This window comes from Indicator indicator, chromosome 16, assembly GCF_027791375.1.
Source record: "Indicator indicator isolate 239-I01 chromosome 16, UM_Iind_1.1, whole genome shotgun sequence".
Lineage (NCBI taxonomy): Eukaryota > Metazoa > Chordata > Aves > Piciformes > Indicatoridae > Indicator > Indicator indicator.
The window spans coordinates 9,094,412-9,114,913 of record NC_072025.1 but is presented as its reverse complement, the minus strand read 5'-3'; the positions used below and the strand labels follow the sequence as shown (position 1 = coordinate 9,114,913).

General features: G+C 39.9%; 1 protein-coding gene across 1 annotated transcript in view; it reads right to left on the bottom strand.

Annotated features, from left to right (window-relative positions):
- The window catches only part of PRTG (protogenin), an 83,652-nt gene that overhangs the window by 43,503 nt on the left and 19,647 nt on the right, over positions 1-20,502 (bottom strand). The window contains 6 exon segments of the mRNA XM_054388191.1: positions 845-1,092; positions 1,716-1,875; positions 2,479-2,637; positions 3,780-3,917; positions 4,238-4,371; positions 5,341-5,485. Coding sequence (XP_054244166.1) covers positions 845-1,092; positions 1,716-1,875; positions 2,479-2,637; positions 3,780-3,917; positions 4,238-4,371; positions 5,341-5,485 — 984 coding nt within the window.

The following is a 20,502-nucleotide window of genomic DNA, read 5'->3' as shown; positions in this document are numbered from 1 at the left end:
AGAGCTGCAAGGAAACTTACTTTAAGCCACGCACATGACAAATTTTCAAAGTCATTTGGCAATTACTTCTACTTATGAAAAATGCCTTCTTTCTTCTACCTGAATTACACAATACTAAAAGATTTTTAAACGTCTAGCTACTCGTTTTTATTTTAACTGTCCATTCCCTCTTATACAGGAATTTATATATAATTTCAGAGACTAGCATAAACCATTCATGGCTGTTTCAACATATTTTAGAGTTTGAGTATACTTTTAGCATTACAGGAGCCCAAGGGGTGAAAGTAGAGTGGATTTTACCATTCAGCCAATATTCATTCCAAGAGAACACAGGTAAGTATCAATTGCTCTACTCCAAAATATATAAAACCCAGTAAAGTCACAAGAATCTGAGGATCTAGACAAAAAAAAACTGTCTCTGGTGAAAAGCTCAACTCTAAGCCTCCAAGATTCTGTTGTATACTCTGTCCTTCCCTGTTAAGCACACAGAGAGAAGGGAGTAAGCAAAAGCTCTTGCTGGGGACAGAAGGAAACTCAAAAGAGCAGTATAGAGGCCACAGGTTTTAAAGTCCATCTTTATTTCAAAACCTGCTAACTGGCATGATCAGACAAGGGTGAGTTGGGAGAACGCTCAGTCCCATAAATGAGATGATATGGCAAAAGCATTTTTCCCCAAGCATGCCTGTTACATTTATTACAATACATTTATATGCTGATATGCTCTGATGGAGTCCTGACAATGAACCATTCAAATTTAACAGTCTTTGCAAGGAACATTCAGGGTCTTACCACATACAAGCAGTATTTAAATCAAATTAAACAGTGTTTAAATCAAACTGCTTACCTTCCGCTTTCATGTAATGTACAGAGTATGCAATGACTTTGTCTGAATTATACAGTGGCCTCTCCCATGCCAGCAGGATTGCTGAGCTTGACATAGTTTCAGCATGGACATTGTAAGGTGCACTAGGTCTGTCTTCTGACATTACTACAGTAAGCCTGGCCCTGGAGAGAATAGAACCCTGGCTATTCTCAGCCATGCACTGATAAATGGCATCATCTTCAGGAATTATCTGGTTGATCACCAATTTACTGAAATAAAAAAGTGGAAAAACTCTCACATCATGGATACACATAGCTCTACATAATGCAACAACAGTTACATTTGCCTCTGCTTCATGAAATTAGTAAAATTGACTTAAGTGACACAAATTCTTCTATTAGAAATGAACATGCAGCTGTGAAATTTAGCAACTTGAAATGTTACTTAAAATCTCTCATGTTTATGCCTTCAAAGCCCAGAACAGTGAAAGCGAACCTATAAATCTATTTCCTGCCTGCAAAACAGCAGAACCTTAGGGCTGTCATTTCTTAACCAACTCTTTAATATGAGATACTCACTTGCAGTACTAGTGAGGAGTCTCAACTAGCAAGATTCTGGTCTCTCCTAAACTACTGTAGATCTAGAACAACTCTGTGGTGAAACTCTTCAGTTTCCCCCACCCCACATAAGGCAGTAATTACGAAATCTTTGCTGAAGACTTTAGGTATTGACTAATCTGCATTCCTTCTGCCAAGGAAATGTCCAGTGCTACGTTTATTGTCCAATTTCATGTTTACCTGAGATATCTTGCTTGGCTATATTTAGTTAATGGAATTTCATCCTTTGGTAGCACATCACCAGCACAGCTCTCATACAACATGTGTAATCTTACCTGTTGTACATTTTTATTCTACCATTGGAGTGTATTCTCCTTCCATTTTTTAACCATGAAATTTTGGGGGCAGGATTTCCTTCTGCCTGACAAGCAAAACGAGCAGTACCAGCTCTAGGCCTCGTTAAACTTTCCGGTGATTCCACAAATGAAGGTGGAGCTACAGATAAGTAACAAGGGAAAAAATGTAATAAACTCAAGTCCCCACAAATGCAAAGACAGTCAGATTAATAATGAATTTTCCAGTTTTCCACATGCAAACTTCTCAGATCACTCAAATACAGGTACATCCATGCAGAAAGCACTGTTCCATTATGCATGCTGGTTAAAGACACATACTACCTTCACAGAGAGCAACATTTCTACATATTTTAGTTCATGCATTTATGAATATGAACAAATCAAACTCCAGCCTATGATAAACTGCTCACAAAGCATATATATCTATACCTATATTTTACATATTTCTTCTTTGTTATGGGATTTTCTTCTATGCTGAAAGACTGTCTTCCCAGAGCAAACATTGCACCTAGGTATCTCCAACTGCAAATAAACTGATAGTTTCCAACTCAAACACTGAGTATCTGACACTTTTCATCTAAGTCAACAGACAGAAGAGGTCAGCCACAGTTTTGTGATGTTTCATCTTTGCAGTCTCCTTACAGCCCTTGCTATGTTTGATATAAAAACTCAGCCCAGTAGACAGCAAAGCTAAAGAGAGACACAAGCTGTTAAAATGCTGTGGAAGTCAATGCAGGCTCACCCAGCACAGTGAGAGTTGCAATTGCTACCGTAAAGTTTCGTGTGCCTGGAATTGTGGCTCGACAGGCATACACGCCTGCATGCTGCACCTTTACATCAGAGATCATGAGGTTCCCATTTCCAAGGACACGAGTATTGAAGACATCAATGGACCTATGGTCTGTTTGAGAGAGTGGGAGAAGTGTGGTTAGAACGCTGTTCAATGTATCCAAATAACTTCACTGAAGAGGGTTGCCTAGACTGACTTTTAAACTCTAATCTATGCATTACAAAGAACACAAATGGAAATCACAGATGAGTTTTCAGAAGTTTCTATTTCACATTTGCTTTGTTCCTCACTCTAGTTATCTGACCATTCAGATGGCTGGGTCTCACCACATGGTAGGTAGTTTACATCTGAAATTCACCATCACAGCTAAAACCATAATTTTCCAGTTCACCTCGCCAGGTGCTTTGCACTATGACTCAGTTCATCACTACCAACATCCTCATCATCTTTACAAACAGGGATCATCGATCTCCTTCTGAAGTATGCTGGAGATAACATGAGTATATTTGATTACCATGCATCTCCTTCCATTTGCACAGTCATGTTCTATGAATGTTTTCTTACTCATTTGTCTGTAAGAGCCACTGAATCAACCAGGAAAGATACGTTTACTTTTCCAACTTTTAGAAATAAAAATGTAGGAAAACTTTTCATGACTTGCTCCTAAAGGTACAATCCTGACTTTCCCTTCAAGTACACATCAGAATAAAACCAGAGGTAGTTTTCTTGGAAAAAATTGATGCACTGATGAATGCCATTATTGTCATTGCATTTTTCTTCTTGCCTTCCAGGGAGACTGCTCAAGGTTTGACTACATGTATTCATAGTCCAAATGGCCCATTAACACAGGGTCCAAATTCACATAGTGCTTCTAAGAAGAAGAGAGGAAGAACATTTACAAGATTTTTTTCATGGGATGCAACCACTCCAACCTGCCCTAACTCACTGTTGATCATGCTCTGAGTCACAGATCCCTAGAGGTCACGACTCTACCCAGCAGTTTGCATACACTGGGGGCAGCACAAGACTGACAGGCAGAAACAGGGAGTCAAGAGCCTCCAAAAACCACAGGATACTCAACAGCACTAGGGAATTATACAGCTAAAAGTGTGTCACCTATCCCACCCTAACCTACTCATCAATACCGACTACATGAAGTCTCAGAACAGTAACTTAATTGCTGAAATCCTTTCCTTCCAGTTTGATTTCCTCTCCACAGGCTGAAGGCTGCATGTTGTAATTTTAAGACCTACCTAACCGGCTCCATGAGATGATTGGCTTTGGATTCCCTGTAGCTACACACTCCAGTATGACAGTTTGATGAAGAGATGCCGTAATGTTTTGAGGACCAGCTATTATAGATGGCTTGTGAAAAGGCTTCGAGTCTGAGGCTTTGGAAGGAAAAAAAAAAAAAAACACAATTAAAGAAAATAAAATAAAATTAGAGCAATTAAACAAAAACTCAATTAAATACCAAATAAAAAATAGCATTTTAATGATGCCTAAATTTAAATTTACACCAAAGCCTTCTTTCAGTAACTGTAGAAATTTACACTGAATAGTATTTTAGCCACAAGATACAAGCAAGCAAAATTTAATTTGGCCAGGTGGTTCAGAGGACAGTTACAGATCTTTAAGACATGTAAGTGTTTTTGCTATAATGTAAAAAGGAATGTAATGCCATTGAAAAAAAATCTCATGTGGTGAATACCTGGAATTACACTCAGCACTGCCTCAGTGCTTTTACGTCTACTGGCTACTGTTGTGGCAACACATCGATAATTCCCAGCATCCTTCTGTTCAACTCCATAGATCTGAAGAACACCTGTAGGCAAAGCAGTTATCCTGTCACAGAAACAAAAAAAAGAAATGTAGATAAATGTTCACCCAGTGAACACTATCATTGAATTAATGACTTGATTCACATACAGCCATTGCTACACTGACCTGGGAACAGCAGGCTGGAGACTCAAAACCATTTCCTATACATGACTCATCTCCCTGCATTTCTGAACTATAGGTGAGATTCTTTCCAGGATCATGATGAAAGCAGAAGAGCTTATTTTCAAAAAGCAGATCTTTCTCACCCTCAGAGCAATCATCCCAACTTTTTTATCCAGGTACTTCATTACTGTTCAGGCTGGCTGATTTTTGGCAGCAGTTTCAGGTATACTGGCATAACTGGTATACAGTTTCAAGAAAACTCATCTATGCTTTTGACTTTTATGTTTCTCTTTCTGCCTTCCTTTGCATCCTAAGTATATTAAATACATTCAACGAAAGTTACATGTCCAGAAGGATGGGAGTAGGTTCAACAAATACAGTCTTGCCAGGAAAAGAATATAGCAGGTAGTAGGATCTGCGCTTCAAGTTAACTCATGAGAAGCCTCCAATGCAGAATTTCCCTAGCATCAAGTGTTTTGATTCAATTTTCTTTACATATAATTCTTTATTGGTCCTCTAAAGACAAACAGGTTCAGTATCAATTTTCTCTGAAAGCATCCTGGCTAGTTCAAACCACCTTCACAGCTGAAGTCCACCTACGCTGTACCCCACAGCAACTCACATTCTATGTAGCAGGTGATTCCGGTCTGCACTCATAACACTTGTTTAAACTTCGTTAACAACATAATCATTGCTATCTATGTTAGTAGGTGCTGTACTAGACACTTCTGAAGTACCTAACAGCATATGAGTAACATAGGTACATTACTTTTTTATGTAATGGCATTCAATTATTGAGACTTTCTTCTTGCAGCAGGCTGAAAATTATCTCTGAAAAGAAATTACATTCTAAAACGTAAGTCTACCTACCTGTCTGTGACTAAAGGTAAAGTTGTTCGATTCACTTCCCATGTCACAATGGCAGGAGGGTTTGCTGTTATTTTACAGGCAAATCGAGCTACTCCACCTTCTTGGACTTCAGTAGAAAGTGGCTGGATTTCAAATGCAGAAATGGCTAAAAATAAGAGAACATGAAATTTAAAGATCTAAAGCAAGGGAAAAATCCTGCCTAAACTAGACTCCAGATCACTGATCAACTTCCAAAAATACTCAGAAATGCTTCAAATAACCCTCTTCTCTATATGCAAAAAAGGATGGGTCATCTTTGCTCAACAGCATGGTTTCATTAGTTGAAGGTTTATTTAACTTTGCTTTAACCTAATTCAGTAAAAAAAGTTTCAATGAAAATGACACTCTTTAATAAAATTAAGCACATAAATTGACTGGTATGCAACTGCAAAGCATACCAGTTATTAAGCTAATGAAGTTCATTCAATTCAACTGCTTTGGGAGTAGCCCCACTACATTTGGAAAAAGAAAATTATTTTATTGCCCTAGAAAATTTCCAAAACAACATTTAGTTTCTGACAGTCTTATTTTAGTCCTTTAATAATATTCACTTCAGCAAAACCCCTTGCTGTTGTACACGTTCACGTTTGACATGAAAAAGAAATAAACAAACAAAAAAATGTCAAAATAAGTGTGATCATGTAAGAACACTATGATCCCAAAAGTCCAAGTGGTCAGTGAGAGGAAGTACAGAGGGGCAAGAAAAAGCAAGCATCCAAGCTCGTCTTACTTCCTCACTACACAGACAAGGTGAGATCACCTGAGTCAAAGCAGTATATTCCTAGTATGGCCATTAACAGATTTTCTAATAGAAAACATACTGCTTTACATTCTTCATTTATTTACTGAAAGTGTGATGCAACAAACTCAGCAAGCCTGCTTAGCTTTCAAAATTAAATCTCTAGGAAGTAATAAAGGCATAAATAATAAGAACAGAAATCAATGTAACATGAATTTCAGAGCTCTAATGTAGCACAGCTGCACCACCCAGCCACTGGCATAAGAAAGGACCATTTTAACAAGGCAGAAGGGTAATTATACCATCCTTACCAAAGCAAAGCTATTACACACCTTTTAAAGTTTAATCTCCATAGGAATTACATAATCGCACCCAGAATCTTCTTATATTAGTATGATTATTTAAAGGGACAGAGTGAGACAACAGAAACACGATTATTTGGGGGTTGCTTTTGTATATAAAAAGAATTATTTATTTCGATGCATCCAGTACATTATAACTGAAGATTAAATACAGAAGTGAGACTCTCAAGAATCACAAAAAAGCCTGAGGAAAGTAAGTATTTCACAGAACACAAAATGTCATCATGATAGTAAGCAAGAACAGATTCAGCTGCAATTGAAAGCAAATCAAGTTGTTAATTGAAGCTGATATTTAAAGAAAAATTTTCCACCTCAGCAGAAACAACTCTTCTCCTTTGAAAATTAGTCTTTAGAGACAGCAAACTGAACAAAATCTTCAGAAAAACTCCTTAATGTCACTAAACATGGTCTTACAAACAAAAAAAATCCCTGCTTACAGAAGTAAATTTATACATTATCAGTTCAGCTCAATACTTGGTCCTTCTGTATCTTGTTACTTTACGCAAATCTCTGATTTCTTCCTAATTCTGACTTTATTTGTTCCAGTAAAATTTGTTTTTACAAGTCTATTGGTGTCTTGTGAAACCTGACCTCTTTGTAACAGGCTTGTTTTCATGGCAAGTGCCGATACCAACTCAGAACCCCAAGAACAAGTCATTAAAGCTGTGCTGTTAAGAGGCCAGAGCTCTATAAAATGGATAAGAAACAAAGTCTCAAGAGACATAGGTTGTTCCTGAAAACAACCCTGCAAAATGCAATAAATGTAAGTGCCTTTTTATTTGAGTTCTCTCCCTCTTCTTTGGTCTATTTAATCATTTTGTTCCCAGATTTATAGCCAAAAGAAAACAATTAATGTTACTCCAAGAAGTTATGCTCCTACCCTTTTTAACTTAGAAGATACCAAACACTGCTTACAGAAGCAGAAGCTAGTATCTATTTACTTTTATAAATTCCTGCAATTTATGTGATGGGAACATATATCTATAGTTACTTTTCAGTATATTTTTGATGACACAAACCACAAAGTTCTGTCCAATACTCATCTATGCAGAGAGTCATCATAGTTCAGCTCTGGCATGAGTTCTCTTAAATGATTACCTATTCAAACCCCAAATTACTACCTACGGTCACACATTTATTAAATATTAGAGAAATGCTGATGGTGTCTCCTGCTCCATATTAATGAATGGTGCAAGATGAATATATTGTTCTGCAGAAAGATTTTACGTACTAAACCAGGTTTACATCAATTTAACTAATATGGTACAAAAACCTGAAACCTCACCTCTTTATTTGTTTAAACACAGCAGCAGTCCTTCACTCGCTTTAAATTAGAGAAAAACAAACAAACAAGAAAGAAATACAACACTCCCATTTCATTCACTCCTGAAATGAAGTCCTGAAGCTCCTTTAAACACAAGCCCAGGTGTCTTGCTCCCTTACGTGCTGCACTTCCTATGCACACACTTTGTAACACTGATTTCTCAATGAGCTTTCTTAGAGGAAAAAGAAATCCCAACAATGTCCATGTTTATTATTGTTAAAGATTGCTGGTCTCCTCACAGCTGACACTAGCCCAAGACTGGGCTGCAACTGTATACTAAAGAAACAGAAAGAAAGGAAGATAAAACCCCTGAACTGAAATTCCTCCCTGAACTGAAACACTGGCACATAATTAGGTTTCATCTGATCAGAATGCAGAAAATATTGAGAAACTCTCCAGCACATGATACCAACCACTTCAGTGTTTCTCAAGAGATAATGGCCACTCATATGAACTGCTCAGGTGGAAAGAACAAAAGTGCATAATGCCATTTGTAGAACTTACTTTTTTAATGCTATTCAGAATTACACAAGAGCCCTAACCCTTCGAGTAAGGCCACGAGTGTTTTCCTTTTCTCAGGTGAAGAGGTTTCACTTAAGAAAAATAAACTTGCATGTTAAAGAAAAGCTATGCCTTCTCTCATATAAATGGCTAAATGACAAATCTGGTAGTTTTTGTAAAGCTCTCTCTCTCTGAAACAGTGTTTAAAAATGCAACAAATAGACATGTCTGTGATGGTTTGAAACTGTCTTTTTAATTTTTCCTTGCAAAGTTCAGAACAGAGAAAGTGAAAGAATGTAAATAAGTCACTATTGGGTGTAAGAAAGCAAAATAACGATTGTTCTAAACACTTCCATTGGATAGATAGAAATGTTTAAGAACTATTACCCAAAACAAAGTAGGCACTCTGCACATTCTGCGTTCGGCAGTGGGGGCAGTTGCTGGGCTGTCTGGCTGCTGTTTCTTCTTCTCTTCTAGCTGAAGATAACACACTGACCTTGGCAGCTAAGTTAACAACTTTCTGCTTAACTAACTCTGCTTCTCTGTCCAGGGGGTCTGGGGGGGAAGCTCTTGGGAGAGAGAGGCCCCTTTGGGAGGGTCCCCTTGGGGGGAAGCAAAGGGAGATCGATTGTGCTTTTTCTGTTGATTGTATATATTTGTGAATGTTGTGAATTTTGTATATTTGTACATATTCATTGCATTTCACTGTAGATTTTAGACTCTGCTTGTAAATACAGCTTTTCATTTGCTTCCAGACTGAGCTAGCCTGGTTATTGTTGGTGGGGGGGGAATTTCAGCTCACACCGACACACTTTTTATTTTTGGCGCCCAACGTGGGGCTCGATTGCTTGTGATTTATTTCTGCTCAGATTAGGAAGCAAAATGAAGCTGTTTTGGATTTTGAGTAATTTTATTTCATCTATTATCGGTGTGATTGTTTACAGATGGGCTGTTTCCTGCATGATAGACAAGATTGTGAGATATGTGGCATATAAGTCGTTTCTTTGGGTTAAGAACAAGTTACTGAATGTTGGTGAATTCTGTTGTGGTCTTATTGGGCTAAGAAGCTATGGTAACTCAACTATGGATCTGCTAGCAGACACATATGAGTTTGTTACTCCTCTTACAACTACAGAGGGTCTTTGGAACCAGTGGTACCCTAGATATCTTGTGCTTGCCTTAATTTTGTTGCTTCTTGGAATAATCATATGGCTACTGATAGCACTGTGTCAAGAAAGACATAAGGCTACTTGCTCTTCCAACTCTGCTGTGAATGTGAAAACCAAGCCAGTAAATTTGGTGGCCACTGTAACCAGAAAGCGTAAAGGAGATGCAGATGCTGCAGGAGATGGTGCAGATGGAGATGAGGGTCCTTCTACTCAGGGTCCCTCTGTTAAGAAAGATCCTTCTGATGAGGAAGAGAGGGTTAGCCTTAAAACTCTGGTAGACCTCTTGAGACCCCACATGGATGATGGAGATGTAGGTCAGGATGTAGACCCTAGTAGATTAGCAACTGCTGGTAGTGCCTCTGAACTCAAAGAAATTCAACGGAGGATTAAAATAGGATTATGGGGACAGCGACCTCAGGATGATGATGATGATGGTGATGATGAGGATGACATACAGTCAGCTAATGCACCCAGACAGGAAATTAGACATGTGAGGAAGGACTACATCAGAGGAGATAATGAGCCAGTCCTGTCTTGGCTAGCCAGGTGTTTTGATATGGGAGCCCCAGCATTGGTGGTAGGTGACAAGTCGGCCTCTCAGTTGGGGATGCTCTCAAAGGATACAGGCATAGACAGGCATCTAGGCAAGTGCATTGGTAAAGTTTCTCTGTGGGCACGCCTCCTACTGGCAGTCTCGCTGAGGTACCCCAGCAGAGATGATTTACCATGGAACCCTAAGCCTTGGACCACAATAGCTGAGGGAATCAAGCGTCTGAGAGAGTTTGCTGTGAGAGAAGTAATGTATGGAGATCATAAGACTCTGAATCCTGATGAAATTCCTGTTGGAACAGGCCTTGCCAAAAAGCTCATTAAGCTTGCTCCTCCTAATTATGCCACTATTCTGGCAAGCAGGATTGTGGCAAGAAATTATGGTGGAGCACCTCCTACTGTTGGCCATTTCACTGACCAAATGAGGCAGTTGGAGGATAGTCTTGCACGTACTTCTTTGGTTTCAGCCATTGAAACTTTGTCTGGAGAAATGAAGAATTGCATGAAAGAGCTGAAGGAGGAATTTAAAACCTCCATATCCAACTTGATGAAGGGGGATGATTCTGATTCCTCTTCCTCCAGATGGATACAAGTTTCAGCTGTTAGGAACAGACGTGCTCCAAGAAGGCCATTCCAGAACAGGTCAAACCAAAACAGACAGCAGAGGCAATCATGTGGCAGTATCTGGATAACTCTGCGTGATCAGTTTGGTGAGAACATGAACAGATGGGATGGTCAACCAACTTCTGATCTTTTCAAGAGGTTACGGGAGCTGCAGAGGGGCAGATCCCGAGGTAGCAATACCAGGAGGGTAGCTGTCGCTTCCTCAGTTTCCCAGAACAACTCTGATAGCTCCAACAGTGATCCTAATTCTGGTGCTGGACATTGTGCCAGCTGTACATGTGGAGGTAATCCCCACCATTAGGGGTGCCCTGCCTTCCGCCAGGGGGAGGTAAGGGATAATGGAGATAACAGAATCTATTGGGATGTGTACATCCAGTGGCCTGGCACTTCAAAATTTCAGAAGTACAGGGCCTTGGTTGACACAGGAGCTCAGTGCACCATAATACCATCAAATTATCAAGGGGGAGAATCTATAACTATTCAGGGAGTCACTGGTGGATCTCAAGAGTTGTTTAAGATAGAGGTTGATATAAGTTTAACTGGGAAGCAGTGGAAGAAACATACTATTGTAACAGGTCCTAATGCACCTTGTATTTTGGGAATTGACTTTCTGAGAGAAGGGCGTTTTAAAGACCCTAAGGGTTACAAATGGGCTTTTGGAATAGCAACTGTAGAAATTGATGGAGGAAAATTGAAGTTGTCTATTAGACCTGAGCTTTCAGATGAATCTGCAGTTGTGGGACAACATGAGATAGAGGATGTAAAGCTGCCGGTTGCTTCTCAAACTGTGCATCACAGACAATACAGAACCAACCGTGACTCTTTGGTGCCCATTCAAAACTTGATTCGTCAGTTGGAGAGTCAGAAGGTCATCAGCAAAACTCATTCACCTTTCACAGTCCATCTGGCCTGTGAGAAAGCAGAATGGAGAGTGGCGTCTGACAGTTGATTTCCGTGCCTTGAATGAAGTAACTCCACCCATGAGTGCAGCTGTGCCAGACATGATGGAACTCCAATATGAGCTGGAATCCAAGCAGGCCAAATGGTATGCTACCACAGACATTGCTAATGCTTTCTTCTCTATTCCCATAGCAGAGGAATGCAGGCCTCAGTTTGCTTTCACCTGGAGAGGCGTTCAGTACACATTCAATCGTTTGCCCCAGGGGTGGATTCACAGTTCAACCATCTGCCATGCAGTGATCCATGATGCTTTGAAGAAAGGTGGAGCTCCAGAACACATTCAGTTCATCGATGACATCATCGTCTGGGGTGAGACTGCTGAAGAAGTCTTCGAGAAAGGTAATAAAATCCTTGACATTCTCTTGCAAGCTGGTTTCGCTATCAAGCGAGACAAGGTGAAAGGACCTGCCAGAGAAATCCAGTTTCTGGGAGTGCGGTGGCAAGACGGTCGCCGTCACATCCCAATGGATGTGATAAACAGAGTCTCCACCATGGCAAATCCCATCAACAAGAAAGAAACTCTGCGCTTCCTAGGCATAGTGGGATTTTGGAGACTGCACATTCCCGGATACAGTCAGATTGTGAAACCTCTCTATGATGTGACTCGAAAGAGAAACAGTTTCCAATGGGGTCCTGAGCAACAAGCAGCCTTTGACCAGATCAAGCGAGAGGTAGTCCAAGCGATGGGTCTGGGACCTGTCCGAATTGGTCCAGACATTAAGAACATTCTGTACACGGCCGCGAGTGACAATGGTCCAACCTGGTGCTTATGGCAAAGAGCTCCAGGGGAGACACGAGGACGTCCTCTTGGTTTCTGGGGTCGTGGCTACAGAGGCTCAGAGGCAAACTACACTCCAACAGAGAAAGAGATTTTAGCTGCTTATGAAGGAGTGAAAGCTGCTTCTGAAGTGATTGGAACTGAGTCACAACTTCTTCTAGCTCCTAGATTGCCAGTTCTGAATTGGATGTTCAAAGGCAAAGGTTCTTCACCACATCATGCAACAGATGCTACCTGGTCTAAGTGGATGGCTCTGATAACACAGAGAGCTCGAATGGGAAATCTCGAAAGGCCTGGTTTGGTGGAGGTGATCACAAACTGGCCGGAAGGCACAAGCTGTGCTAAACCTCCAGAGGAGAGAGTAACTCGTGCAGAGGAAGCTCCTCCATTCAGTGATCTGTCTGATGATGAAAAGAGATATGCTTTGTTCACAGACGGTTCCTGTCGTCTTGTTGGGAACAAGCGGAGATGGAAATCTGCAGTGTGGAGCCCAACGCGCAGAGTTGCAGAAGCGAGAGATGGAGAAGGAGAATCCAGTCAATTTGCAGAGGTAAAAGCTGTCCAGCTAGCTCTTAACGTAGCTGAACGTGAGAGATGGCCAAAGCTTTATCTCTACACCGACTCGTGGATGGTTGCCAATGCCTTGTGGGGTTGGCTGAAAGACTGGAAGAAGAATGGCTGGCAGAGGAAAGGAAAGCCAATCTGGGCTGCAGATCTGTGGCAAGACATTGCTGCTCACATTGAGAGAATCCCAGTGAAAGTGAGACACATCGATGCTCACATTCCTAAGAGCAAAGCTACTGAAGAACAACAACACAACCATCAGGCAGATCTAGCTGCAAGAGTTTCCCAGGTGGACACAAACTCTGATCCTGATCCTGATCTTGACTGGAAACACCGAGGTGAGCTGTTCTTAGCTCGGTGGGCCCATGACTCCTCAGGACATCCAGGCAGAGATGCAACCTACCGATGGGCTCGTGACAGATCCATTGACATTTCCATGGATGCTATCACACAAGTCATCCATGACTGTGACATTTGTGCTGCTATTAAGCAGGCAAAGCGGATCAAGCCCTTGTGGTACGGTGACCGATGGTCCAAGTACAAGTATGGTGAAGCCTGGCAGATTGACTACATCACTCTACCTCGTTCTCCATCTGGTAAGCAGTATGTGCTGACTATGGTAGAGGCAAGCACTGGACGGCTGGAAACTTATCCAGTTCCTCATGCAACTGCACGTAACACCATTCTTGGTTTGGAAAGGCAAATCCTGTGGAGACACGGAACTCCAGAGAGGATTGAGTCGGACAATGGAACTCATTTCAAGAACAATCTTGTAAAAAACTGGGCCAAAGAGCACGGCATCGAGTGGATATTCCACATTCCCTACTATGCACCAGCTGCAGGGAAGATCGAACGCTACAACGGTTTGCTGAAAACCACTCTCAAAGCCATGGGGGGTGGATCTTTGAAAAATGGGAGAAACATTTAGCACAAGCAACCTGGTTGGTGAATAGTAGAGATTCAGTGAATCGAGCTGGACCTGCCCAATCAGATTTGTTGCGAAAGGAAGAAGGTGATAGAGTTCCTGTTATCAGAGAAAAGAATCTGTTAGGCAAAACTGTTTGGGTATTGTCTCCTTCAGGAGAGGCCAAACCTGTCCGAGGGGTGGTTTCTGCTGAAGGTCCTGGTCACACCTATTGGGTGATGCAAGAAAATGGTGAAATTCAGTGTATTCCACAAAGAAATCTAACTTTGGCTGAAAGAGGTTAAATTCAGAGTGTTGCGCAGATACAGCATTGCGCCCAAGAGGAGAGTTCATGAGATCTACGGTGCACGAACCCTGAGAGCCCTGAGTCACCTGAGAGTCCCTGTTCCTTCCTTCGCTCCATCTGCGAGGAAACAAGCTGTTTGCTGTTTTTCCTGTGATTTGACTCTTTTGAATCATCTACATCTGAGATAGCTGGAATGGACTATGGTCTTTATTCACCTATTGTTGTAGATATTATTTTAGATTAGATAGATGATAGTAGCAGCCAATGGAATTGTTTAGAAGGGGTGGACTGTGATGGTTTGAAACTGTCTTTTTAATTTTTCCTTGCAAAGTTCAGAACAGAGAAAGTGAAAGAATGTAAATAAGTCACTATTGGGTGTAAGAAAGCAAAATAACGATTGTTCTAAACACTTCCATTGGATAGATAGAAATGTTTAAGAACTATTACCCAAAACAAAGTAGGCACTCTGCACATTCTGCGTTCGCAGTGGGGGCAGTTGCTGGGCTGTCTGGCTGCTGTTTCTTCTTCTCTTCTGGCTGAAGATAACACACTGACCTTGGCAGCTAAGTTAACAACTTTCTGCTTAACTAACTCTGCTTCTCTGTCCAGGGGGGTCTGGGGGGGAAGCTCTTGGGAGAGAGAGGCCCCTTTGGGAGGGTCCCCTTGGGGGGAAGCAAAGGGAGATCGATTGTGCTTTTTCTGTTGATTGTATATATTTGTGAATGTTGTGAATTTTGTATATTTGTACATATTCATTGCATTTCACTGTAGATTTTAGACTCTGCTTGTAAATACAGCTTTTCATTTGCTTCCAGACTGAGCTAGCCTGGTTATTGTTGGTGGGGGGGGAATTTCAGCTCACACCGACACAATGTCTATTAGATTTTAGTACTGAAGCCAATTTTCCTGGAGTTTAGCGTGATTTCTTAATCCTCAGAAAAGCAAGTTCTGCCATGCTTTTTGGCTCTGTGGACACATATTTTCAAATTATTTGCTACTCAAAAGGCATGCTTTAGTCTGGATCTGGATTGGGAATAACCCTTACATGATTACTGACAGATCCAGAGATGTGGCAAGACCACAAACACAGCTATTCTCCCCATTTCTGATGAAGCAGTTGGAGTACAGAGAGCTGGAGCAGTCAAGTGATCTCATGGATAGATGTTTGATGAGTTTCCCAGGAGATGCTAGCAAAAATTAAATAAAGTATTGTGGAATTCAAATTCTGCTTAGCACATAGATTTCAGAGATGATTGTCACACAAATGGAAAAATATGGTAAAGTTTTTCAGTAAGTAAAAGGGGATTACTGTGAAAGGGAGTTCTGTATGTGCTACCACAAGCACGGTGATTTCTTGCATTCACCCTTAGAATTTTGAACAAGTGTGGTTTGACCTAGAATTATTTTTTAAATGTAAGGCATAAAAATAAGAGATTTCAGAATAACTCAGAACCCAGCCTGTAAGGAAAGATTTTAGAAGAGCTGGGACCCAATCAGCCCTGGAGAAGGAAGGTGAAGAGGGAAGTGACAGTCTTACAAATATACAAAGGAGACATTAGAGAGGACAGGGAGCCATGACTCTCATTCATCAGAACAGAAAAAGCAGGAAGAGGCTTTATAGCTCTAGCAGGGAAGTTCAGGTGAGCTTGCTAAAGTGAAATGTATTAGCAAGGAGCAGGCAAGTAAGGAAGGGAATATAATTGATAGCAAAAGGATTGCCTGGGCTTTTACCTACCCACCTGAGGGCAGTAACTTTGCCCCTGCCACTTTCCTCACACCAAATACTAAAGTCAAGATGCTGTCACAAAGAAAATAATTTTGCCCTTCAGAAACACCCCGAATCTATTAATGTTTTATTGATTTTCTTTTCCCCCAGGCAAAAAGACAATTTATAGTAGATTTGTATGAAGAGACTCCAGTTTTCCAGCCTTTGGCTTCCCTCTCCCTCTTTCATTTATCTTTGCTCTTCAGAGCTTTATCAGTGTAGTACATTTTACATGGTTAGGCTCTAAAATCTGTGGATAAGATAAGATAATGAAGCTAGTACATAAACAAAGGGATATCTAAGAAAGGAGCCCCCCTCAGCCCAACACAAGTGTCAGTCAGCAAATGATCCCCTAAGGCATCATAGACAGCTGAGGCATGCAACAATTCAACCTCATCTGGACCATGGTTTGTACAATTGCCATTCAACAGCTGATGCATATGATTAGCTTTATCAATATCCTTACACATCTCTGTTTTATTTTTCAAGCCAAGTCAGTCAATAAACTTATTTCAGAGAAAAAAGTAACAAGATGATCAACAGGTATGGAAGACAGCTGTCCAACTACACTGGTATGTGTACCAGAGAGGTCTACATTCAAACTGAGTTGCATCTGTAACAGGAAGTGATATCATGCAGAACACGTGTATCTTTTAGGCACAGAGAAGTGTCAGTTCATTCTGTTATAAAGAAGAAATTATTTTAATTCAAACAACATACTAGTAATGGCACTCGTGTAAATTCCTGGAGATTTGACTCTTCTGGTAAAGCGGAAGTGTGGCTTTCTCCCTAAAGCCAGCTGTTGTTTTTAATTTCTGCCAGAGTGATCAGAAAAATAAGCTCAACTGAAATACACTTTTCCTATATCCTTGCATTTGCAAAAACAAACAAACAAACAACAAAAAAAAACCCCACCCAAAGCAATTCTGAAATGGTATCATTTTGTACTACTATTGCTTAAAACTTTAGTTTATTATATTTAATTTTAATTAATAAGTGAAAACGTATACAACGCCAAAAGCCAAATATTTAAACTCAGTTGGAACAAACTAAGTTTCTCCATTCATCACAAAATAATTAAATAGAATCAACAAATAAATCATACAGGGTGCTGACATCACCACCAAGATCTTAAGAACTCAACAAAAAACTCTGGATAAAACTGTCTGGAAATACAGTCATGCCTGTTAAGGGGCATTCATTTTACCTTACAGTTTTGCTTTCCAGCTTCCTATTTTAGCTTTAATTTCTGTATACCCTTTGTTCTCTGAAGCTGGTTACTAAGAACCCAGCCCTAGAAAGAACACAGGATACAGAGCTATCATTACATGACAGAAACGTGGTAGTTTGCCATTAGCAAGTATGACATTTAATTTCCCAACATGAAGAAAAAAATATTTTCCTGAGGAATCCAGATATTACATAATAGAAAAATAAGTATTTCAAGGAAGAAAGGAACAAATAAATAAATAAAATACAAGAAAACAAGGAGAGATGGAATCAAACAAACAGTAGTGTTACATACATAAAAGAACAGTATCCCATCATTTCCTCAAGAACAGTTTTGAAAGATGCTTTAATAATCACTCCAAGTGGCAGTGAAACTTCTTTAAAAGTATTTCTACTTTGGCTTACTGAAATTACATCTTAAGAAGAAAAACCTTCCTATTAGCAACCAAGTAAAACGCTTGAGTTTAAATTCATCAAAACTTCTTCCATAAAAATTCTAGTTTGAGGCAAAATGCGTATCTGGGTATGGTAATGAATCATAGAATAACAGAACCATAGAACCATTTTGGCTGGAAAAGACCTCTAAGATCATCAAGTCCAACCATCAACCTACCACCACCATGATTATTACACCACATTATCCAGGTCTACACTGAAATTGAAGGTAGTCACAGGAGTGCAAACAAGGCTCCCTTTTTTAATAAACTCTCTGCATTGTTCAGGAACATAGAGAACAAAAACCCCACCAGAAATATCATCAAGCAGGACAATTCAGCCTATCACCATGCTATTTGTGAGGCAGATTACACTATATATTTTCACAGATATTTCTTGAATTAAATGTATTTCCAGAATAAACCTAATATATCCATTTTCTCTTCCTAGAATGAAAACAAAAAGACAAATGTTTCTCTGCGACTTTATAAATATGAAGAAATTCTTAGATTGTGACAGTATGAATATCATAGCAGCAGTTTTGAAGATGATAATTCAGAATTGTATGGAAAAAGGAGTCCAGTCTTCAGCAATTACCTTAGAGTATTACAATTAAATAATAGGGAGGTTAAATGAGACTGAAACTGCTGCATTGATTTGACATTATCAGTAATTGATAGGGCACGACTATTAATCTGTCTGTCCCAAAGATTTTTGTTAACCATTTGCCATTTACAATCTCCTAGCTGGTACTTCTATGTTTCAAAGAAGGTCAGTTGGAATTACAGTTTATAGAGAAAGCTATCATACTCAGATTGTTATTATTCTGATGCTCTGGAAAACCCTGCAGAGTGGGAAATTACAGAGCTGTATTTTTAGGACCCATTTGTTTAGTGCTACAACTTGGGTTCCTCTTCTCTCCCTACCATTTTTTTTCCTAAGCCAAAGACAGATTTTAGCAACGTGGCATGACGTTTTGGGAGCTGCTGACACAGCTTACGGGCATCCACGCACTTTGATGTTCACAAAGTTTGAAAGCCAGGTATTTAAGACTGCTGACACATTTTCCAATTTGCTGATCAGTGGAAGTCTTAGCCTTGATTTCAATATCATCTGAGTCAGGATCTTACCTTAGAGAGCTAAGAGACATTTTATTGAGAAAATACTGTGTTCCCTCAGTCCACTAGATGATGTATTACTCCAAAACTCAGGCAAATATTGCTTTGATTGGATTACAAGGAGGGAATAAGGAAGATTGGAAGGGAAAGGAGTTGTTCTGGTTTGTTTTACAAATCTTTACCCAAAAAAAAAAAAAATTAGATGAATAAGAAATATGCCAATACTTCATCTGAAAACACTAGCCTAAGCAATAAAAAAATAAATATAAAAAGGTCCATATATTGCAAAAACCTAACAAGATTAGGAACTCTATTTCTACAGTGTGAAAAACAAGTAAGCACACAGAATGAGCCAGATTTGGCCCTGAAATCTGACATTCCCTATAGACAAAATGCCACATGCTTCTTACGTTTCAGTCCAGAGTAGAATTGGCAGGTTGTAGGTATGGAGCAAATCTTTCTGAGGCATCTTAAAAACACATTTTGAGTTTTGGAGGGACCAGAAACTGCTCTGCATATGGGGGTAATTACAGAAAGCTTTCACTGATAAATACCAAGACGACCCCAGATGAGGTAATGAGTGAGGATTTGCACCATCTGCCCTTTCTGATACTCTCAATTCATTACCTCTGCTCTGGACAAATCTTCTCTAGGACCCTAACTGCCTTCTAAAGGGTGAGCTCCTTCGCAGACCCTACTACAGTTTTGCCTACAACAAACTGCCAGTTACATCTGGGAACGTCTGCTCTGGCAAAACTTAAAGTCACCTTATTGCACAAACATTTATTCCTAGGTTACCATACAGTTAGTTTTGCCACTAAAACCAAAGGAGGAGAGGGAGCTGCAGCAGAGAATGGGAAAAGAGAAGAGACAACAGTATGTTTTAATTTTTCCTTCCTTCTGCCACATTCTCAACAATCTGCTAACAGATATGTAAGAAGTGTAATTTTCAGCCAACGATTTCCAAACTAAAATGCAGATCACAAGAAATTACTCTCCAATCTCTTGTAAGAAGGAAGGGAAATAAATCACTAGCTTCATATATAAAAGCCACACTTGTAAACTACAATGCAAAACTGTTTCTTTCTGCATTAAAATCTTTGCACAGCCATGTCCATTATTGCCTCCCCAACAGATAGGAAAAAAAACAAAAAAAAAAAAAGAAAAAAAGAAAAAGGTAGCATTCGCTCAGACAGAAACTAGCCACTACTTTTTTGGTACTGATGAATGCTATAATCTAAAGGCAATGAAATGGAGAAGCAAAGAGGTCAACAGCCTGAGCACCCTTGAACAAAAGTTCCCTTGGAGATGTCAGCTGCAATCTCATTTGTTTCCTCTAACACTTTCAGGTCCCCCTGCTCCTTTCTTTAAAGCTCCTAATTCAGTGGCTGACAAATGATCACTTTCAAAATCTCTGTCTGTACAGGAATAACCAAGTCTGAATATGTCCACTGAAGACCATTAAGCTCTCCACCATTTGGGTTGGGACAAGTATTTCTGGCCACACACACAGACAAAGTTTTCACCACCAGCTTCTCCAAGTCAAGACTAGTCTGAAGTTTAATGTGTAGTATTTCCTTTTCCTAAAAACTTGGAAGTCAAGTAGTCTATTCTGGACTAGGTTGTCAGGGAAAAGTAGTCATTTATTCTTTCTTTCCTACAGTATCTTTAACAACAGAAAGAGTTCATAATTAGCATGTCTGTGACACTTGAAGAAAAAACATCCTAACAGTTAAAGAAAACTGGCTCCTCATCAAAACTCATCAAAAAGTTGTCTTGAATACAGACACATAC